General features: G+C 43.4%; 3 protein-coding genes across 3 annotated transcripts; 2 read left to right on the forward strand and 1 right to left on the reverse strand.

Annotated features, from left to right (window-relative positions):
- The first annotated feature begins 892 nt into the window (after positions 1 to 892).
- Positions 893 to 4513, forward strand: LOC139382466 (TLC domain-containing protein 3A-like). The gene is made up of 5 exons (XM_071126532.1): positions 893 to 1154; positions 1714 to 1797; positions 3110 to 3326; positions 3503 to 3601; positions 3730 to 4513. Exons 1-5 carry the CDS (start codon positions 1036 to 1038, stop codon positions 4027 to 4029), a joined length of 819 nt encoding a protein of 272 aa, XP_070982633.1. The 5' UTR covers positions 893 to 1035; the 3' UTR covers positions 4030 to 4513.
- LOC139382464 (gem-associated protein 4-like) lies at positions 4505 to 11871 on the reverse strand. Its single transcript, XM_071126530.1, has 3 exons — positions 11522 to 11871; positions 11340 to 11426; positions 4505 to 7840 (listed from the first exon to the last, which is right to left on the reverse strand). Exons 2-3 carry the CDS (start codon positions 11374 to 11376, stop codon positions 4608 to 4610), a joined length of 3270 nt encoding a protein of 1089 aa, XP_070982631.1. The 5' UTR covers positions 11377 to 11426; positions 11522 to 11871; the 3' UTR covers positions 4505 to 4607.
- Positions 11635 to 20063, forward strand: LOC139382465 (tapasin-related protein-like). The gene is made up of 8 exons (XM_071126531.1): positions 11635 to 11989; positions 12161 to 12346; positions 12454 to 12729; positions 15771 to 16100; positions 16374 to 16709; positions 17283 to 17384; positions 17536 to 17552; positions 19719 to 20063. Exons 1-8 carry the CDS (start codon positions 11944 to 11946, stop codon positions 19731 to 19733), a joined length of 1308 nt encoding a protein of 435 aa, XP_070982632.1. The 5' UTR covers positions 11635 to 11943; the 3' UTR covers positions 19734 to 20063.
- Positions 20064 to 20541: the final 478 nt, after the last annotated feature.

Genomic DNA, 20541 nt, shown 5'->3' on the forward strand with positions numbered 1-20541 from the left:
TTATCTCAGCCAATCATGGCTAGCGGGAAGGTTTCTGACCAACTAGGCTCATAATTTAACCATTTCATTTGCATTAACAGATGGCATACAATTAGATTTTAAGGCACATGAAAGTTCACATGTTCAAGAAGGCATTTCAGCCCCCCAAAAACATTTTGACAAAAAAATGTGAAGTTGTGACTTGCAACATAAGCCTAGTTTCCTGAATCGGGTCACATATAGATTCTACAGATATTACTGACTACTTCTAACCCCACTTTAACCTTGGCACAAATAATAATAAAAAAAAATCTTTAACCAAATTATTTCCATATACTGCATATTGCACATGTCAAACTCATTCCAAGGAGGGACAAGTGTCTGCGGATTTTCGCTCCTCCTTGTACTTGATTGATGAATTAAGATCACTGATTAGTAAGGGACTCCCCTCACCTGGTTGTCTAGGTCTTAATTGAAAGGAAAGACTCAAATCCAGCAGACACTAGGCCCTCGTGGAATGAGTTTAACACCCCTGGTGTATTGCTTTGGGGGCAATGGAATAGGCAGAGTACGAAGCGTTGCTGGATATTTAGATGGCACTCACCCTAAAAAAATATATGGCTAGTAAAGATCCTACTTATAAGTATTTCCAACCTCGCTTTTATCTCTGCACAGTTCTTTAAAACAAATTGTAAACCAGTCTTAAAAATGTTTTTATACCATATTTTTCATTGTTTTCATAAATATTTCTCACTGTTTTCATACATTTCTTGTTGAATTTGCTTATAAGCACAATACAAATAAATGGTCATTGATTAGTTGTAATATATTTTGAAATCGACATTGCAATGTTTTGAAATGTGTTCTTTTATTTTGAAGGTTTCCTCAGAAAAAACAGGGAACACTTCCAGTCAGATGCTAAACTATTTGAATAGTACCTGAGCTTAAAAGGCTCAGCTACTATTAATTTGCATCTTCGGGGTGAACGCATGCAAGTACGGTTCGCTTCCTGCTTCCTCGTATTTCGACAGTGTAGCTGGTTAATGCGAGTGTATCATGTATATGTTAGCTTGTGGCGTTGTATTTTTCCCGGGACTGTTCTTCATATCCAGGAAAGTGCTTGAATCCGCTTTCAAAAATTGGAATGATGCAGATGTGTTTGTGGTCAGCGGAAGGTAGGCTTTATTGCGTGACTATTTCCGTATGCATAAGTTAGCCAGTTCTTGTCATTGAATGACTTAACTAGTAACTGACACTAGGTATTTCAGTGAGCAGATTTCTAGTTCTATCTCAACAACTCCGGAGAAAAATCTATCAGAACTGAACCGCAACCTGGATTTACAGGAGACATAGAAGATGCCGATTCTCCTTTAAAACCAAGAGCAATTTAACTTGCCATTAACCCGTTTTTCAAGCTTAATAATGTCAAAATACGTTCGGTACTTCCCAAAGAATGGCGTTTCACTGAGCGACAGATGGACTTCCAAAAAGGGTCCAAATAAAAACGTACATGCAACCGAAAAAATGCTTTATCTGAAAATTATTTATTTCCATATTAGCAATGGAATTAAATGCACTAAATGCAATACACTATATTGTCTACATAACCCTTTACCTGGCACCAATATATTAATGTAAAATTTGTTTGCTATTTTAAATTAATATTAGAACAAATGAAAAACCAATTGTGCGCACTTGCATAGCCTCATCTCATCTATTCCATCTTTTCACAAGGTTGCTGTCCTCTATCTATGCAACTCTGGCTACTATTGTTGGGTTCATAATTGCTACTGCCTCCAATGATGTGATGTCTGACAGGTAAGAATTCATATTTAAATAATTTCCTTTTAAACAGCAATCATCACGTGTAGTGATTGAGTGGGAATTTAACCAGTTACAACCAGAGCCATTTAAAAACAAGAGTTTTGGGGGGGGCAGAGGCCGTAGTACACTGATAGAAAAGACTGACATGTTCAACAAGAGCCCGTCACCAGAGTCCTCTAGAGTTTAAATTGAGCACAACTCCCCCGCCCCAATTTTAACACTGTGGTCTCATTATCTGCAGGGTTTAGCTGTGTTTATTTCCTTCGTGACTGAAACTGTTTCTCAATTATTCATAGTAAAAAAGGAAACAGTTTTGAAAAAGCTTAAGGTCATGAACAGTCAATTTAATTTGACTGTAGGGTCTCCGCAAATATAATTAAACGTTTATCCTATCCTATGTCAAATATATTTGTTTCCCCTTTCGTCTGTAGTTAGTTACTGTCTAGCTAGGTCTTCAGCCAGCATGGAACAAAAAGGGAGCGGGAGGGTCGTTCAAAACTCAGACGCAGTTGTCAAGTCGACAAGTGTCAGTGCTGCTGTGAACCGCCTACCGAGAAATGTATAGCAAAATATAAATTGAAACAATTTTGCTTTGTGTATCATCAAATTTGCTTGATGATTTTACTGCAACACTACATTCATGTTGCTTGACATGGGCGTTTTCAAAGAGCGTTATGAATATAAGCTTATTTTTTATGTTTTATTTTAACTAGGCAAGTCAGTTAAGAACAAATTCTTATACCCAACAGTGGGTTAACTGCCTGTTCAGGGGCAGAACAACAGATTGTCAGCTCTGGGGGTTTGAACTTGCAACCTTCCGGTTACTAGTCCAACGCTCTAACCACTACCCTACCCTAGGCTGCCCTTTCTCATCCACTTCTCAACCCATGAATATAAGTTTCTCGTCCACTCAGCCTGTCTTTTCAAACTTCCTGGTAGTTAGCCTTGAGGGGGGGGGGGGGAATATATATGTATATATATATATATATATATAATTTTTAGCATTTCTATCCAAAACAAATTATGGGTGATTTTATTTTAGTCACTCAAAATGTTAGTTTACATGGGAATCAATGACTGTTCGGGACCTTTTTTTAAATAAATGTTTAATTCCAGGTCATGTGACATGATTAACCAGAACACGGCCCTATTTATATTTTACTCGATCCTCCAGTTTCATTGGGTGTAGGAAGAGGCCACATTTCTATTTGTTTCACTGGTTAAATCGTCAGTTTTAACAAAATCCAGCGTAAGTGCTTACTTTCATCATGATCCTAATGTACCGGTATGTCACCATCTTCTTTAGGCACAGACTGACCAATGAATTTGTGTGGTTTGGCGCCCCTTACATGGCCTTTGATATCTACGCCATGTATCTGAGTAACTACCACAGTCAAAAGGTCAGAGGGCACGAGGCGTACATGAAGCACTCCCTCCTTACCATCAAGCTGTTCCTCCTCCGGCATCCCCTGCTGGTGTTTCATCACATGGTCCTCCTCACGGTCTTTATGCCCATCACTCTGGTGAGGGAGCACAATTACTGTACAGCAACTTTAGGTCTGATGCGTTACATCGGCAGTTGAAATTTGTGACTAGTCCAGTTTTTGTTATTGATAATCGACCGTGTCATCCTCAACAGCTGGCTGTGCTCAATGAGTTTGTTTTTAATATTCATATCATGCTTTTTTTCCCTCCTCAGTTCCTCAGGACCGGCCTAGGTGGAGACTTCTTCATTGGCTGTTTCTTCATGGCTGAATTCAGCACTCCGTTTGTCTCATTAGGAAAGGTTCTGATCCAGGTAAGGCGACTCCCAGATTCATAAACCCCTTTGTTTTTGAGTTGTGCTTTAGGTAGTCTGAGCATAGTATGAATTGTACTATAACTCGGTGTACAATCATTAAACAATCCATATATTTTCCTCTGTAGTTGGGACTAGAGGACTCATGGCTTCACCGCGTCAATGGTGTGATGGTTCTGCTGAGTTTCTTCACCTGCCGTATCCTGCTCTTCCCCTACATGTACTGGGTGTATGGTCAGCAGTACACCATTCCCTTCCACGAAGTGCCTTTCCATCTACAGCTCCACTGCAACTTAGCCAACCTATCCTTACTAGCACCTCAGATCTACTGGTTTGTGCTGCTGTGTCGCAAGGCCTATCGCCTCTACCTGCGTCAGACTGGGTCAACGGGTCAACCTTCTCATAAAGATGGCTCAAAGACAGATTAGAGGTGCCATCTAATTCTGTGGTTAGCAACATGTCAATTATGCTTCCTTTGCCCTCTTGTCTTCAATGCCATGAGTTATTTCAATCCTTGCCTCTGAAGGAATGGTCTGTGGAATTTGGGACATGCAACTGCCTATGAATACAAAATGACTGGTATTTATTACAATTCTCAGGGGTCAGACACTGTTATATGATGTAGTTTGTGCAAGAAATATTTACTTAAAATAAAAATAAAAATTCTACCTGAAAGAGTGACACCATGCATCATGACTAATCAGGGTAACTTTCTATCCAAAATATTTAAATTAATTATTTCATAGTTAAGTATGAAATGTTGCACTAGAAAATAGATTTGACAGACAAATGAAATAAGCACTGAAAGCCCAAGCATTTTGATCAAGTTGTAACCCTGTCTTGTGTCCTAGTGTGGATGATCAAAGTTTGTTTCAATGAGTTTTGATTAATAAACCACTGAAAGACATGCAATTTGTCAGTTTTATTCAAAAGTACATTTTGGGTCAGAACATTTTATTTGAGGCTGGGAACAATAAACCCTCATTCGAGCACTGTCTTAAGTGCATCAACCTGAAGACGACAGCTGAGCAATTTTCTGATGCAACACAGCCTTCATCTCGGCGCTGTCCAGGTTGTCTGTGATGGTGGTGAAGAAGTGGCGAGTGTTCCTGGTCTCCAGGTGGGAGCAGCAGCTGGGGTGTGCGGCCAGTACTGCCTCGTAGTGGGTCAGGATCTCCAGTGCACACAGGAACAGGGACTCACACTGACCGCCTGGCATCATCACTTGAATGTGCTGCACATGGCAGAAGAGCTGGCTCAGTACAAATAGCACCTCCTGGCTGGCGGTGGTGGTAGCTGCCCTCTCTTCTTTTGGGTCTTTGTTGGAGGAAGACGGCGAAAGCTTTCCCCTCAGGGAGTCTATGATCTCTCTCATGGCGCTGGCGTACAGCAGCCCCACGTGGGCCCAGCCCTGGCCGGGAAGCCAGTCTTTGCAGCTGGAGCCGCAGAGCAGCTGGAGGACACGCAGCAGTAGCACGGACAGACGCAGCTCGCAGGAGAACGGCCGCAGGTCCAGCAGGGGGAGAAAGTCCACGTACTCCAGAGAGTAAGGCACGTGGAGACGACCTGAGCGGAGCAGCTCTCGCATGGCTCTCAGCAGCCTGCCCCACTCGGCGACGGTGCACCAGGGTAGGGTCTGTGTCACAGCCACCAGCAGGCCTTTGCTGAACATGTTGACGTCGTCGGGCCGATGCTGGTCCAGAGCCAGAGAGGTCAGCATGGTGTCCTGAACCTCGTCAGAGAGAGCGCAGCACTCCATCCACGCCAGCAGCCCTGTGCCCTGCCCATACTGGGCCAACTTTAGGCCAGACCATTCCTGCTCCGGCAGCTCGCACACAGCCAACAGTGAGGACGGCACCTCGTTTTTGAAGTGATCCCCCCACACTACCTTCAGGTGGAAGCGAACAGTCCAGTCCAGGGCCTCCACCTTATTGTAGAGCCAGAAAAGGGCTCTGGACCAGGTGTTGGGGGCTGAGGCCACCTCCCGTCCCACCACCTTGCCCAATGCAGTCAGCACAGTGACGAGCAGCACCTTGGACTCCATGGATAAGTGATGTGGTGCGCCCTCTGCAGGAAGATCCCAGCACCCGCAGCCCTCGTTCAGGAGCTGGCAGAGGACGCAGAGGAGGGGGAACGGGGAGCAGTTCATGACCCAGTGTGGAGATGCATCCTGGAAATTCAGAGAAAATGCAGAGTGGAGCAAACGCAGGCACAGCTCCAGGCTGCAGGTGCTAGAGCCAGAGGGGGAGAGGTGAGGCAGGACGAAGGCACACACAACCTCTTCAGGGTGCAGGAAACTCTGTCCGCTCTCGGAAATGCTCGGCTGCATCAGTGCAACCAGGAAGTGCAGGAACTGGTCCTCCTCCTTAGCCGAGGACAGTTTAGTCATGGCAGTATCTTGAAGACAGCTGCACAGTAAGCTTCCCGCAGAACTGCCCGTCCCCTCTGTGCAACCGGGGGCACCTCCCCTCAGCCCTGGGAGCTGCTGGAGTATCTTGGAGAGGAGGCTGTGGGCCCCATGGTTCACCACCGCTAGATGGCAGCACCGACGCAGGGTGGCCTCGGGGTTCTGAAAGGCCACACGGGCTATGGCGGCCACGGCCAAGCTGAGGTTGTTCTGCGCCGATCCACCCTGGATGATGCAGTTGAACGCCATGTTGAGCTCCTCACTAAAGCCCTCCGTCACAGCATGGGGCAGAGAGCCCTGGAGACCCTTCTTGGAGCAGGTTAGCATTTCCGCTAATGTTGTGTTTTTCTCAGCTAAGGGGAGCTCTGCGAAAATGTTCACAATAATGTCATTCAGCTTTCTGCAGTGCTCTACTTCTTCAGTATCTATTTGGCACTTTGCAATGAGAGTGGAGACTAATTTCATGACAATGTCCTTTCGCTGGAATGCGTTTTTGTTTCTCTCCAAACAGCTGATCCACTCCTCCACACTCAGGGACCAGCTCAGTTCAGTTGCAAATAGCGTAGTGAAATCTTGGAAGCCCTCCAAGCGGTGGTTAATGATGGCTACGGCAATGTGGGCCATTTCCCCAGCATTGCTCTCTGTGTCGGGGAAGGACAGTGAGACTAACAAGCCTCTAAAAGTGCTTTGCACATTGTTCAGTGTCTGGCGCTCACCCTCATCCATGGTCTCAGACATGGAAAGTTCCTCTAGGGACTCGAGCACTCTGGCCAGACAGCTTTTCAGACGGCGTGCCAAGACACTGGGGTCACAGCTGTCTGTCATCTCCAGCAGCCCTCTCTTCTCCCAGGCCTGAGTGAGCTGTGAGACAGTCTGCAGGGCTTGCATTAGTGTCATTCCACAGGGTTTAAACTGGGAGGGTGTGTGGGCTGCCTTCAGGTCACTGTGGGCCTCGCTTATCACCTGGACCAGATCAAACTTCTCTATCCCAGCATGCCTCTTTCTGACAGTCACCGTACTGTTCAGGCTCTGAAGTTGCACCTCAGCTGGGAGGATGATAGCTTGGTCTATCAGATGTGAGGTGTACAGGGAGTCGAGGCAGTTGGATAGGGCACGGTAGCAAAGGTCAGAGGTGCTCAGATGCTCTTTCAGCTCCTCCAGAGCATGAAAAAGAATGGACAGCACATCATTGGTGAATGGTGTTGATGTTGGGGTATCTGGGTTTGACTTGAATCTCTTGGCAGCATGAGGCGAGAGGCCAGTGGTGTTGGGGAGGCGGGTCCACTGGTTAGTAAAGACCGTATCTAGATCGTCCTCTCGCCTTCCCTCGCTGCCCTTCCAGAGCTCCCACCACACCTCCAGCAGGACGCGGACGTCCTCCTCAGTGCTGTTACGGGTGATGTGTTGAACTAGCTTCTCTAGCTCAGAACTCAGGTGGGACGACGGCAGACACAAAAGCAGCTGGGCGTAGATCTGAGAGAAGCCTTTCAACTTGACCAGCTCAAACATCACTGTTCGGTTAATGTCAGGTAGACTGTTCTGCAGAGAGAAGAATGGATTCTCCCTCCAGCCGATTTCTATGTCCTCTTCGCTCTCCCGCCCCAGTAATTTGCTCCATAAGACGCAGATGATTTTCTTCTTCCAGTGAACACTGCTCAGACAGCTACCTCGCTCCTGCCCACATATTTCTCTGACAGCCTGTAGAATTGGGTGGGCAACCTTACTCCAGTCCTCCTTCTGCAGGGCACTGAGTGATGCTGGCTGGCACAATCTGTTGGCCAACAGAAAGCCTCCCTGGAGAATGGCAGTCTTCTCACAGCTCAGCCAGGAATCTGAAAGCACAGGCAGAAGAGTAAGAACGCATGAACACAGGAGTAGACTACAGAGTAGTTAGTTCAGTACAGAAACCAGGTTGCCGGGGCCAAATCCATTTGAGTTGAGTCACTTGACAGATCCTCTTTGATTAAAAAAAACTTTGCATACATGTTTGCCCATGGAAGGAGTTGTCAGAAAGTTACTTTTTGTAACGGAATTCCAGAACATTCCAGAGATAAAGGTGTTTGTTTAAAGCTGACCCATTTTGCATTCCCCACCATACCACGAGACATCCACGTCTTCATCACTGGAAATGATAAACGGTTGAGTTTGATATCATTCAAAAAGCTTACAAATAGGGTTGCAAGCTTCGGTTGAGAAACATGCTTTTAAATACAGGGTGGGTGTCATTTCAATCATATAAATATAATTCTTAGCATGGACCTATCCTTCAGACCACTGCAGTTTAGCTGCTACGCCATTGAAATTTGAACTTCTGATTACTATCACGAAGGGAGATACCTAGTCAGTTGTACAAGTGAATGCCTTCCGCATTTAACCCAACCCCTCTGAATCAGAGGTGCGGGTGGCTGCCATAATCGACATCCACATCAGAGGTGCGGGTGGCTGAATCAGAGGTGCGGGTGGCTGCCATAATCGACATCAGCGGTGCGGGTGGCTGAATCAGAGATGCGGGTGGCTGCCATAATCGACATCCACATCTTCTGTGCCTGGGAAACAGTGGGTAAACTGCCTTGCTTAGGGGTAGAACAACATATTTTTACCTTGTCAGCTCGGGGATTCGATACTGCAACCTTTCAGTTACTGGCCAAATGCTCTAACCACTAGGCTACCTGCCGATCCACCCACATTCAAATGTCAACTGATAGGGGTGAAATTACAGGTGTAGCACCTATGTGGAAGCTAGGTGATTTGCAACAGCACTTGGCTGCATTCAAAACAAATTTCCTCCACCGCATCCCATTTCCCCGTAACATGGCAGAGAATTGCATTCCAGCCTTTTACTTTCAGTTTGGGTCCATCAGCTTCAAACAGCTGTAAAGAAATGTTATTGCGATTAAGAATATAATACACAGCGATTTAGATGGTACACCGATTCCCTACACTATTCAATGTTTGTTTTCTGAAACTGAGCGAACAGTGTAGAATTTTAGCAATCAGGAAATGACAGTGATTTCTACATTTACCACTTGACCTGATTAACACAGCTACAAAGTCAAAACAGCTTTCCCATTTTGAAATCAGATGCCATTCAGGAAGGAGGAAACTAATATGCAAATATCATAGCCAATCCCAACACTGGAGGGTAAAGTAATACTGTGAAACACACCATTCCACTATTACTGCAAATATATTTTGGACATTTTCTGAAATTACAATACATACATTCTTAATAAAAATCCTGTGTAGAACCTTGAAACAGTCATATCTATTCTATTGTCTATATTTCTATGATAGGTTTCCTTTGGAAGATTAAGAGTAGAATTTAAAAACAGATATTCCCATTCAAATCAACATTCTATGTGTGGACTTCCAACCATCTTTGTGGTACCATTTGTAAGTTGAAATGTCAACTTGTGAGTACATTTATCAGCCAAAACATGACACCCACCCTGTACTCAAGAGCACGTTGTGTCTCAACCGATGGCAGTCACAAGACAACCTCAGATGATGTAAAAAGGGGTCTAAGCTACAACGTGTGAATATGACAAATCAAAGTTAACACGTTTTTTTGATAGTTGATGTTTAAGGTTAAATGACAGTTATTATTAAAGAAATGTTTAAGTAATTATACAATAGTTTGACAACCCTGTTTGTAAACTTTTAAGTCATATCAATATCAACCATTTCCCCCCCCCACCCCCAGTGATGAAGATATACAGGGCATTCAGAAAGTATTCAGACCCCCTTCACCTTTTACACATTTTGTTACGTTACAGCCTTATTCTAAAATGTATTTACATTTTTACAAATCCCTCAATCTACACACAATACCCCATAATGCCAAAGTGAAGAACAGGTTGAGACATTTTTGTAACTATATTAAAAATAAACAGAAATACCTTATTTACATAAGTATTCAGACCCTTTACTATGAGACTTGAAATTGAGTTCAGGTGCATCCTGTTTCCATTGATCATCCTTGAGATGTTTCTACAACTTGATTGGAGTCCACCTGTGGTAAATTCAATTGATTGGACATATTTGGAAAGGCACAAACCTGTCTATATAAGGTCCCACAGTAAACAGCGCAAGTCAGAGCAACAACCAAGCCATGAGGTCGAAGGAATAGTCTGTAGAGTGCCGAGACAGATCTGGTGGAAGGGTACAAAAACATTTCTGCAGCATTGAAGGTTCCTAAGACCACAGTGGCCTCCATTCTTAAATGGAAAAAGTTTGGAACCACCAAGACTCTTCCTGGAGCTGGCCGCCCGGCCAAACTGAGCAATTGGGGGAGACGGGAGGTTACCAAGAACCCGATGGTCACTCTGAACAAGCTCTAGAGTTCTGGAGATGGGAGAACCTTCCAGAAGGACAACCATCTCTGCAGCACTCCACCAATCAGGCCTTTATGGTAGAGTGGCCAGGCGGAAGTCACTCAGTAAAAGGCACATGACTGCACGCTTGGAGTTTGCCAAAAGGCACCTAAAGGACTCTCGTACCATGAGAAAAAAGATTCTCTGGTCTGAAGAAACCAAGATTGAACTCTTTGGCCTGAAAGCCAAGCGTCTGGGAGACTAGTTAGTATCGAGGGAAAGATGAATGGAGCAAAGTACAGAGGGAGCCTTAATGAAAACCTGGTAGAACACACAGAACCTCCGACTGGGGCGACGGTTCACTTTCCACAGGACAATGACCCTAAGCACACAGCCAAGACCATGCAGGAGTGAACCCGATTGAACATCTCTGGAGAGACCTGAAAATAGCTGTGCAGCGACGCTCCCCATCCAACAGAGCTTGAGAGGATCTGCAGAGAAGAATCCGAGAAACTCCCCAAATACAGGCATGCCAAGCTTGTAGCGTCACCCAAGAAGACTTGCTGCCAAAGGTGCTTCAACAAAGTACTGAGTAAGGGTCTGAATACTTATGTAAGTGATTTCAGTTATAATTTGCAAAAGTGTCTAAACAGGGTTTTGCTTTATTATGGGGTATTGTGTGTAGATTGAGAACAATTCATCAATTTTATTACTGGCTGTAACATAACAAAATGTGGAAAAAGTCAAATGGTATGCAAAATAGGTCAACTTTGAGCACATTTCTAAAATGTTTTGCCATTCAGGTCAAAAGTCACTGAGCACTTCTACAATGGGAAAATGGCATGTTTAGTTGAAATCAAAAGGGGTACTGTCAAAGTGATTGACTTGAAATATATTTAGTTCACACCTGACCGTAAATCTGTATTGTCAGCTAGCTAGTTCAGCAAATAATGCAAATACATACAGTTAACATGTTACAACGATAAGCCAATGCATTCAACTCAAATCTCATTGCTACCTTGATTCATTGTTTGGGTGAGGCGCAGTTCAGTCATCAAATGTGCATCCTTTCATCCACGCTGGACCCAATTCCACGCCAAGCCAACTACAACGAAGAGCACATGTACATTTTTTTGTTCAATGCATTATTCTACTAACTGTAATAAAACGAGAAATTTAATACTGTAACTAGATACTTACTTTCCAATGCGATATTACAAGAAACCAATGAAAGAAACGTGTTTTTCGATCAATCAAAACAAGTCTTCTTACTTCCGCATCAAGGTCACGTGGGCGGATTTTTTTTGTTGAGCGACAAAATGTAACTTTACAGCGCCACTCATGGTATGGATATATATGGAGGGTTGTTTAGTTTCAGTAGCAGGTTTTGGTTTTAATATTGTTTTGCCGAGTAGTTTTTATCACTTTCTTCCTCATTCACATATGATTATTACTTTACTAATACAAGCCATTGTAAAAAATCAAATGTTAACGTGTCTTACGGACAGCTGCACAAGCAGGTTCTGTTTTAGTCACTTGCATCAAGTTGTCTGAAATGAAAGTGAAAGCTCTTCGAGTTGCGTGGCACAGGGAAAGATAGGTCCAGAAGACCGTTTTGTAACATGAGTTTAAACATCAATATTCTTATCTGTTTATTTCTCTGTGGAGGTAGGCTTCTTTATGACCTTTTTGCTATCATATTTCTTTAATCTGATGGTTTCAGGCATGTTGTGCTCGTTCAGCGTTGTTTGTTAGCCTATAATTATGATAGATTTTTAAATGTGAAGTTAAATTTTAAACTCTCATAGTGATTATTCTACGTATTCCTCGATTTGACAGAGGTGCCAGGAATCCAGTCTTTCGAACAGGTGCCTTGGCTGCCCTGTCAGCTGGTGGATGAAAGTGTAACGTTCAATGATGAGGGACATGCTGAAACCGAGTACCAGCACAGAGACGCTGGGCTGCAGTTTGGCCATCCAGGGGACAGTGCTTTGAACCCTAATACGATCACCTTCCTTGTTACAGGTGAATGAGAGAAACCGCTAAACAAATGTCAGATTTGGTTATATGTTCTTCACTGGTTAATGTTTGTTGTTTTCAACACTGAGATGCGCTTCAAACCGTGTGTTCAGGCTCTAAGGTGGACATGAGGAAGTACATTGAAGGAGTAGTGGCGCACCAGCTGCGGTGTGAGATCCGCAGGTACAACACAGAGGGCCTCCAGATGCGTTGGCCAGGTTTAGGAGCCCAGGAGCATGACATCTGGTTCACCTGCACCATACGGCACACCGACGGCGTATTCATCATCACCAGCTTCCTCAGACACACCCCTGCAACGCCCACACCTGGCCAGGCACACTACCGCAACTGGGCCGCCATCGCAGACAGAGCGGTGCTAACCACTTCAAGTAATGCAGACTTTTCCTTCTGTCTATTTCTTATGCAGTAGATCAAGTCAAACTCATTCCACAGAGGGCCGAGTCTGGGTTTTCTCTCAACCCTTGTACTTGATTAAGGTCACTAATTAGCAGTTGTGTAAAGTACTTAAGTTAAAATACTTGAAAGTACTACTTAAGTTGTTATTTGGGGTATCTACTTTGCTGTTTTATATTTTTGACTACTTTTACTTCACAACGTTCCTTAGGAAAATATTGTACTTTTTACTCCATACATTTTCCTTGACACCCAAAAGTACTGTATGCTTAGCAGGACAGGAAAATGGTCAAATTCACGCACTTATCAACTGAACATCCCTGGTCATCCCTACTGCCTCTGATCTGGCGGACTCACTAAACACACATGCTTCGTTTGTAAATTATGTCTGAATGTTTGAGTCTGCCCGTGGCTTTCTGTAAATAAATAAAAAATGGTGCCATCTGGTTTGCTTAATATAAGGAATTTTAAATGATTTATACTTTTGATACTTAAGTATATTTAAAAGTCAAATATTTTTTGACTTTTTAGAGTTTACTGGGTGACTTTTACTTGAGTCATTTTGTATTTTAAGGTATCATTACTTTTACTCAAGAATGACAGTTGGGTACTTTTCCCACCACTGCTAATTAGTAAGGAACTCCCCTCCATGAGTTGTCTAGGTCTTAATTGAAAGGAAAAAACCAAAACCCGCAGATACTCGGCCAGCTTCGGAATGAGTGACACTTCTGCAGTAGATGCATTGATTAGTTGATTCAACTGTGTTAGTGCTAGGGCAAATATCTACACACCTTGGGAAGCACTGCTCTAGTCTGTAACATACAGTACCAGTCAAAAGTTTGGACACCTACTCATTCAAGGGTTTTTCTTTTTTTTACTATTTTCTACATTGTAGAATAATAGTGAAGACATAAAAACTATGAAATAACACACATGGACTCATGTAGGAACCAAAAAAGTGATAAACAAATCTATTTTATATTCTTCAAAGTAGTGTTGGGTTCTGAGAATGGAAATATACTTATTCATGTCACTGAGGGAGAGCGGGTAATGTATAACGTTTACATTATGTCAGGATATGTTATTGTTAGCCATCAGGGATGTTCGGAGGAGAAGAGACAGTCTGGTACCAGTCACCATGACAGCCGTGAGTTGGGGAGGAGTGAGCACTTTGGGGCAGAGGTCCGGTCAGATGAGGTGAGGAAGAACCAATATCACTGAAGGGTTTTGTGTCTCAACAGATGCATTGGCTGTTCAAATGTGTAGGAAGTGACTCCGTATAGGAGAAAGGGATAAATACTAGTGCTGGTATGAATGTTTTCGTCGATTCAGCTGTTCGATCCTTCAGGAAGAATAAGCTTGGTTTGAGCTTTCAGTGTCAGAGTTCTTACTCTAATAATCAGAACCTAACAGAAGCCACCCTTTGCCTTGATGACAGCTTTGCACACTCTTGGCATTCTCTCAACCAGCTTCATGAGGTAATCACCTGGAATGCTTTTCCAACAGTCTTGGAAGGAGTTCCCACATGCTGAGCACTTGGAGGCTTTTCCTTCACTCTGCGGTCCAACTCATCCCAAACCAACTGAATTGGGTTGAGGTCGGGTGACTGTGGAGGCCAGGTCATCTCATGCAGCACTCCATCACTCACCTTCTTGGTCAAATAGCCTTTACACAGCCTGAAGGTGTGTTTTGAGTCATTGTCCTATTGAAAAACAAGTGATAGTCCCACTAAGCTCAAACCAGATGTGATGGCGTATCGATGCAGTATGCTGTGGTAGCCATGCTGGTTATGTGTGCCTTGAATTCAAAATAAATCACTAACACTGTCACCAGCAAAGCACCATCACACGTCTCCTCCATGCTTTTAGGTGGGAACCACACATGCAGAGATAATCCGTTCACCTACTCAGCGTCTCCCAAAGACACGGCGGTTGGAACCAATAATGTCTAATTTTAAAAAAAGACAGATTTCCACTGGTTTAATGTCCATTGCTCATGTTTCTTGTCCCAAGCAAGTCTCTTCGTCTTATTGGTGTCCTTTAGTAGTAGTTTCTTTGCAGTAATTCAACCGTGAAGGCCTGCTTCACGCAGTCTCCTATGAACAGTTGATGTTGATGGTTCTTTTTTAATTTGGGCTGCAATCTGAGGCGCAGTTAATTGCCAATTTGAGGCTGGTACCTCTAATGAACTTATCCTCTGCAGCAGAGGTAACTCTGGGTCTTCCTTTCCTGTGGTGGTCCTCATGAGTGTCAGTTTCATGGCGCTTGATGGTTTATGCGACTGTACTTGAAGAAACTTTCAAAGTTTGACATTTTCCGTATTGTCTGACCTTCATGTCTTAAAGTAGTGCTGTACGGTCGTATCTCTTTGCTTATTTGAACGGTTCTTGCCATAATATGGACTTGGTCTTTTACCAAATAGGGCTATCTTCTGTATACCACCCCTACCTTGTCACAACACAACTAATTGGCTCGAACGCATGAAGAAGGAAAGAAATTCCACATTTAACTCTTAACAAGGCACACCTGTTAATTGAAATGCATTCCAGGTGACTACCTCATGAAGCTGGTTGAGAAAATGCCAATAGTGTTCAAAACTGTCATCAAGGCAAAGGGTGGCTACTTTGAAGAATATAAAATATACACTTTTGGTTACTACGTGATTCCATATGTTATGTCATAGTTTTGATGTCTTTACTGTTATTTTACAATGTAGAAAAGTCCAAATAAAGGGATCCTTGAATGAGTAGGTGTATCTAAACTTTTGACTGGTACTGTATGTCAGTTATTCCTTTTATACCCTTGTTTATTTAATTTAGGCATTTGTATATCTATGTATGAGTAAAAATGTTAGGTAAATTGTCCAATACTTCTCTCTCCTGAAAGTCTGAGTCACATATACTGTATTGTATGTCTATGTCAGACGCATCAGAATGAGACCCTAGCTATAATCTCTTTCTAAATTTCTCCTTCCTCTGCACCCCCTTCCTGCCCTGCCTTGACTGTGACGTGTGTAGCTGTGATGCTAGTCCTCACCCGCTCTCCCTCTGTGCGGGTGGGCCTAGTGAAGCAACAGAGCCTGCATTGTCAGTTTGACGTGGACCACAAGGCAGCTGACCTGACAGTGGAATGGCGTTTGCAACGACACGGCGAACGCACCACGCTCTTCAGCCACTCCAGCCACTCGGGCCAGACAAAGGGGAGCGGGGTGCCGCTTAACGCCATCGGTAGGGGCAACGCATCCCTGACGCTCCCCCTCACCAAGCAGAGCAGCGAGGGGACGTATGTCTGCCTTGTCTCAGTGCCTCCGCTGTTTGGTAGCCATGACATCACTCTGCACATCATGGGTAAGGTGGAGGGGTTAGGGGTCACAGGACTTGATGCAGACACATTTCATTGTTGAAGCTTTGCGCCATAATTTGCTCAGTGAAAGAATAAGCAAATTACTTTTATTATCACTTCCTGATTATGGTATACACTTTTATGAATTTGTCCATCTCTATGCCATGATAGCCATAATATAGCCAGTTAAAGGTGTCATGGACTGCCATTTTTATCACCTTGTATATACCGCCAACATCCTCATTGTAATGCCAGTCATTTCTGACATGGTCCCTCAGAGCCGCCTCGCGTGTCCTTGAACGTGGACTCTACCATCTTCCTGGTGGACAGGGGGGAGCAGAAGGTGGTGTGTGAGGCAGAGGGCTACTACCCCCTGGACGTGGAGATGGAGTGGTTCAGGGAGCCCAGTGGTGGAGGTGGAGGCCTCCTACCAGAGAAGCTGGACACTGTCCTGTACTCCAGCCACCGCCACCACCAGGACGGGACCTACTCTCTGTCGGCCTTCTTCCTGCTCCACGCTTTCCTGCATAACTCGGGCTCCAAGTACTTCTGCAGGGTGTCTCACAGCTCCCAGCGCATGCCCATTCGCAAAAGCTTCACCCTCATCGTCACAGGTTAGGTCTTTTAGGAACTTCTCATGGAGTTTTAAACCTTATACCCCTTATACCCTAAACCTTATCACGTACAGTGATACAGTATGCGTTCATACACATTTCTGCAGATTTACAGAAGCATATTTTATATACACTGAGTATACCAAACATTAAGAACACCTACTACATACGACATTCAATGGCACTTCAATATTTTGTCTTTCCCATTCACCCTCCGAATGGCAAACATACACAAGCCATGTCTCAAGGCTTAAAAATCCTTCTTTATCCTGTCTCCTCCCCTTCATCTACACTAATTTGAAGTGGATTCAACAAGTGAAATCAATAAGAAATCACAGCTTTCACCTGTATTCACCTGGTCAGTCAATGTCATGGAAAGAGCAGGTGTTCTTAATGTTTCCAACACTCAATGTATATAGTCTTCACGGAATATTAATCCAAATGTACTACACTGTATGCAGTACCAATTCATGGCCACTAGATGGCAGCCCCAGTACCTACACAATATACTCTATGAAAGGAACATGCTACAAAAAACTGCATTGACTGAAACTTGGGATGTTATGTTTTCAGAGTATGACAGTTGGAACGCTGCACTGTGGTTGTTCTTTGGCTTTGGATCCATCTTGGTCATGGTGGCCATTTTGTTTGTGATGTTACCCCGCCTGAGCTCAGGTGAGCGTCTCAGGTTCACCACACTCTGTCCTTTACCTTCAGTCATTGCCAGGTTACGCTTGTTAAATGAGGTCACCCAATTGAGATATTGCTAATTATTGTTTGTTTGCTAGGACACCTTTTGAACCTTTTGAATGTTTTTCTTTTACAGCAAGAAAAGCTAATCAGGTGGGTACATCTTCATACGTGTGTTTCAAGTTTTATTAGGAGTATTTACGGGATACGCATGGTATACGTCATCCAACGAAATGCTTACTTGCAGATTCTTTCTCTACAACAATAATAAAATATAAGCATACGAACAAAGTCAATGGCAGTAGAATAGAAAACATTTTAGCATAAGTATAATACAGGAAGGCAAAATATGCAGTGCATTCGGAAAGTATTCAGACCCCTTGATTTTTCACATCTTGTTACATTAAAGCCTTATTCTAAAATTGATTTAAATCGTTTTTGCCCCTCAATCTACACACACTACCCCATAATGACAAATCAAAACAGGTTTAGACATTGTTGCAAATTCATTAAAAAAAAAAAAGAATTACAGAAATATCACATATGTATTCAGACAATTTACTTAGTACTTTGTTGAAGCACCTTTAGCAGTGATTACAGCCTCGGGTGGTCTTGGGTGTGACGCTACAAGCTTGGCAGACCTGTAATTGGAGAGTTTCTTCCGTTCTCTGCAGATCGTCTCAAGCGCTATCATGTAGGATGGGGAGCGTTGCTGCACAGTGATTTTTCAGGTCTCTACAGAGATGTTAGTTTGGGGGACATTCAGAGACTTGTACCGAAGCCACCCCTGCGTTGTCTTGTCTGTGCTTAGGGTCGTTGTCCTGTTGGAAGGTGAATCTTCGCCCCAGTCTGAGGTCCTGAGCGCTCTGGAGCAAGTTTGCATCAAGGATCTCTGTACTTTGCTCTGTTTATCTTTGCCTCGATCCTGACTTGTCTCCCGGTCACTGCTGCTGAAAACCATCCCCACAACATGATGCTGCCATCACCATGCTTCACCGTAGGGATGGTGCCAGGTTTCCTCCAGACGAGACACTTGGCATTCAGGCCAAAGAGTTCAATCTTGGTTTCATCAGATCAGAGAATCTTGTTTCTCATGGTCTGAGAGTCTTTAGGTGCCTTTTGGAAAACTCCAAATGGGCTGTCATGTGCCTTTTTTACTGAGGAGTGACTTCCTTCTGGCCATTCTACCATAAAGGCCTGATTGGTGGAGTGCTGCAGAGATGGTTGTCCTTCTGGAAGGTTTTCCCATCTCCACAGATGAGCTCTGTCAGAGAGACCATCGGGATCTTTGTCACCTCCCTTACCAAGGCCCTTCTCCCCCGATTACTCAGTTTGGCCTGGCGGCCAGGTCTAGGAAGAGTCTTGGTGGTTCCATACTTCTTCAATTTAAGAACGATGGAAGCCACTGTGTTCTTGGGGACCTTCAATGCTGCAGACATTTTTTGTTACCCTTCCCCAGATCTGTGTCTCGACACAATCCTGTCTCGGAGCTCTACGGACAATTCCTTCAACCTCATGACTTGGTTTTTACTCTGACATACACAGTCAACTGTGGAACCTTATATAGACAGGTGTGTGTGCCTTTCCAAATCATGTCCAATCAGTTGAATTTACCACAGGTGGACTCAAATCAAGTTGTAGAAACATCTCAAGGATGATCAATGAAAACAGGATGCACCTGAGCTCAATTTTGAGTCTCTTGGCAAAGGGTCTGTATACTTATTTACATAAGGTATTTCTACGTTTAAAAAAAAAAAATAGATAAATGGAAAACCTGTTTTCGCTTTGGCGTTATTGTGTGTAGATTCCCCGAGCAATTGGTTTTATTTGATACCTTTTTGATTAAGGCTAACTATAAGAAAATGTGGATAAAGTCAAAGGGTGTGTATACTTTCCCAAGGCACTGTGTAGTCCAATATTTACACATGTACTGGAGAAGGTGGGATGGGGGGGCAGTGTGTGTGTGTGTGTGTAGCATGACTGTAGGGTTATCACGATACCAGCGTTGCGATACTGAGAGGTATCTTGGCAAGGAAACAAAACATGAAGCTGAGGAAAACCGTCCTAATGTTGGAAACAAACAGCCTTATGTTGTCACCCAGAATCACGTTTCTTTTCCAAGCTATAGCACACTATTTGACATACTGTATTTTTGATTTATTTAAAGGACCATAGCGTTTAGTCTGCTTTGTTTTCCTTTTTGAGAATAAGGTGTTGTAGCATACTGGTATCTTGACAACCCTACATGACTGTATACGTGTGGGTGTTTGTGAGAGACTTCCCTGCTCATTGTGTGTGTACTGTATCTCTCCTGTTCAGCACAAGCCCTACTGAGAGAACAATCCAGAGTGGTCCTTCTCTTCATCTCTGGACTTCTCCATCAGATGGTTTATTTTGGAGTTAATGTTTCCCCTGAATCTCCTATTATAAAAGTACACACAGTTTAGAGAGAGACTATCCCACAAGGTCATAGTACTGCTCTGCGATGAGATTGTGTAAGGTAGCTTAATTTTCCTATAAAAATACTTGACATGGAATAATTATTTTATTTTATAAAAATGCATGATAATGTATGCTATGAAAAATATGCACTAGGAAATTGATTTGTTTAAAATTGAAAAGCAAGTGCACGGATGAGATTGTGAATATAAATGTTTTTTATGATTTATTTGTATTTAATAATTGCTGTTGCATTTACTGTTTTCGCTCTAGAGGTTTCTACTAAGTTAACAGGTCAGAGTGTGATGTCAAATCCAATCAGCACATTTCAGACATGGAATGCAACACAATGTGCTTCACAGGGAGAGAAAAAAAAAACTGAAATAATTACTACACAAGTGTAAAGAGGATAAAAACCAAAGAATAACAAGCTGAATGACTAAAAAGCACCCTAAGGAAAAGCATAGCTAAAAAGGTGTCTTTTAAGAGCTCTTTAAAATATGACCACAGTTTTTGCCTCCCTGAGGTTCTCTGGCAGGCAATTCCAGAGGCTGGGGGCATAATAGCTAAAAGCTGCCTCCATGTGTCTTGGTCCTAGGTTTTGAGAGTTCAATAGAAAGCCCCTTAATAATCAGGTCCAGAGTATGGCTGCAGTTATGGGTGGGCCCAGTAACATGTTGGATAATGTCCCTAGAGCTCAAAA

Source organism: Oncorhynchus clarkii, chromosome 24, assembly GCF_045791955.1.
Source record: "Oncorhynchus clarkii lewisi isolate Uvic-CL-2024 chromosome 24, UVic_Ocla_1.0, whole genome shotgun sequence".
NCBI lineage: Eukaryota > Metazoa > Chordata > Actinopteri > Salmoniformes > Salmonidae > Oncorhynchus > Oncorhynchus clarkii.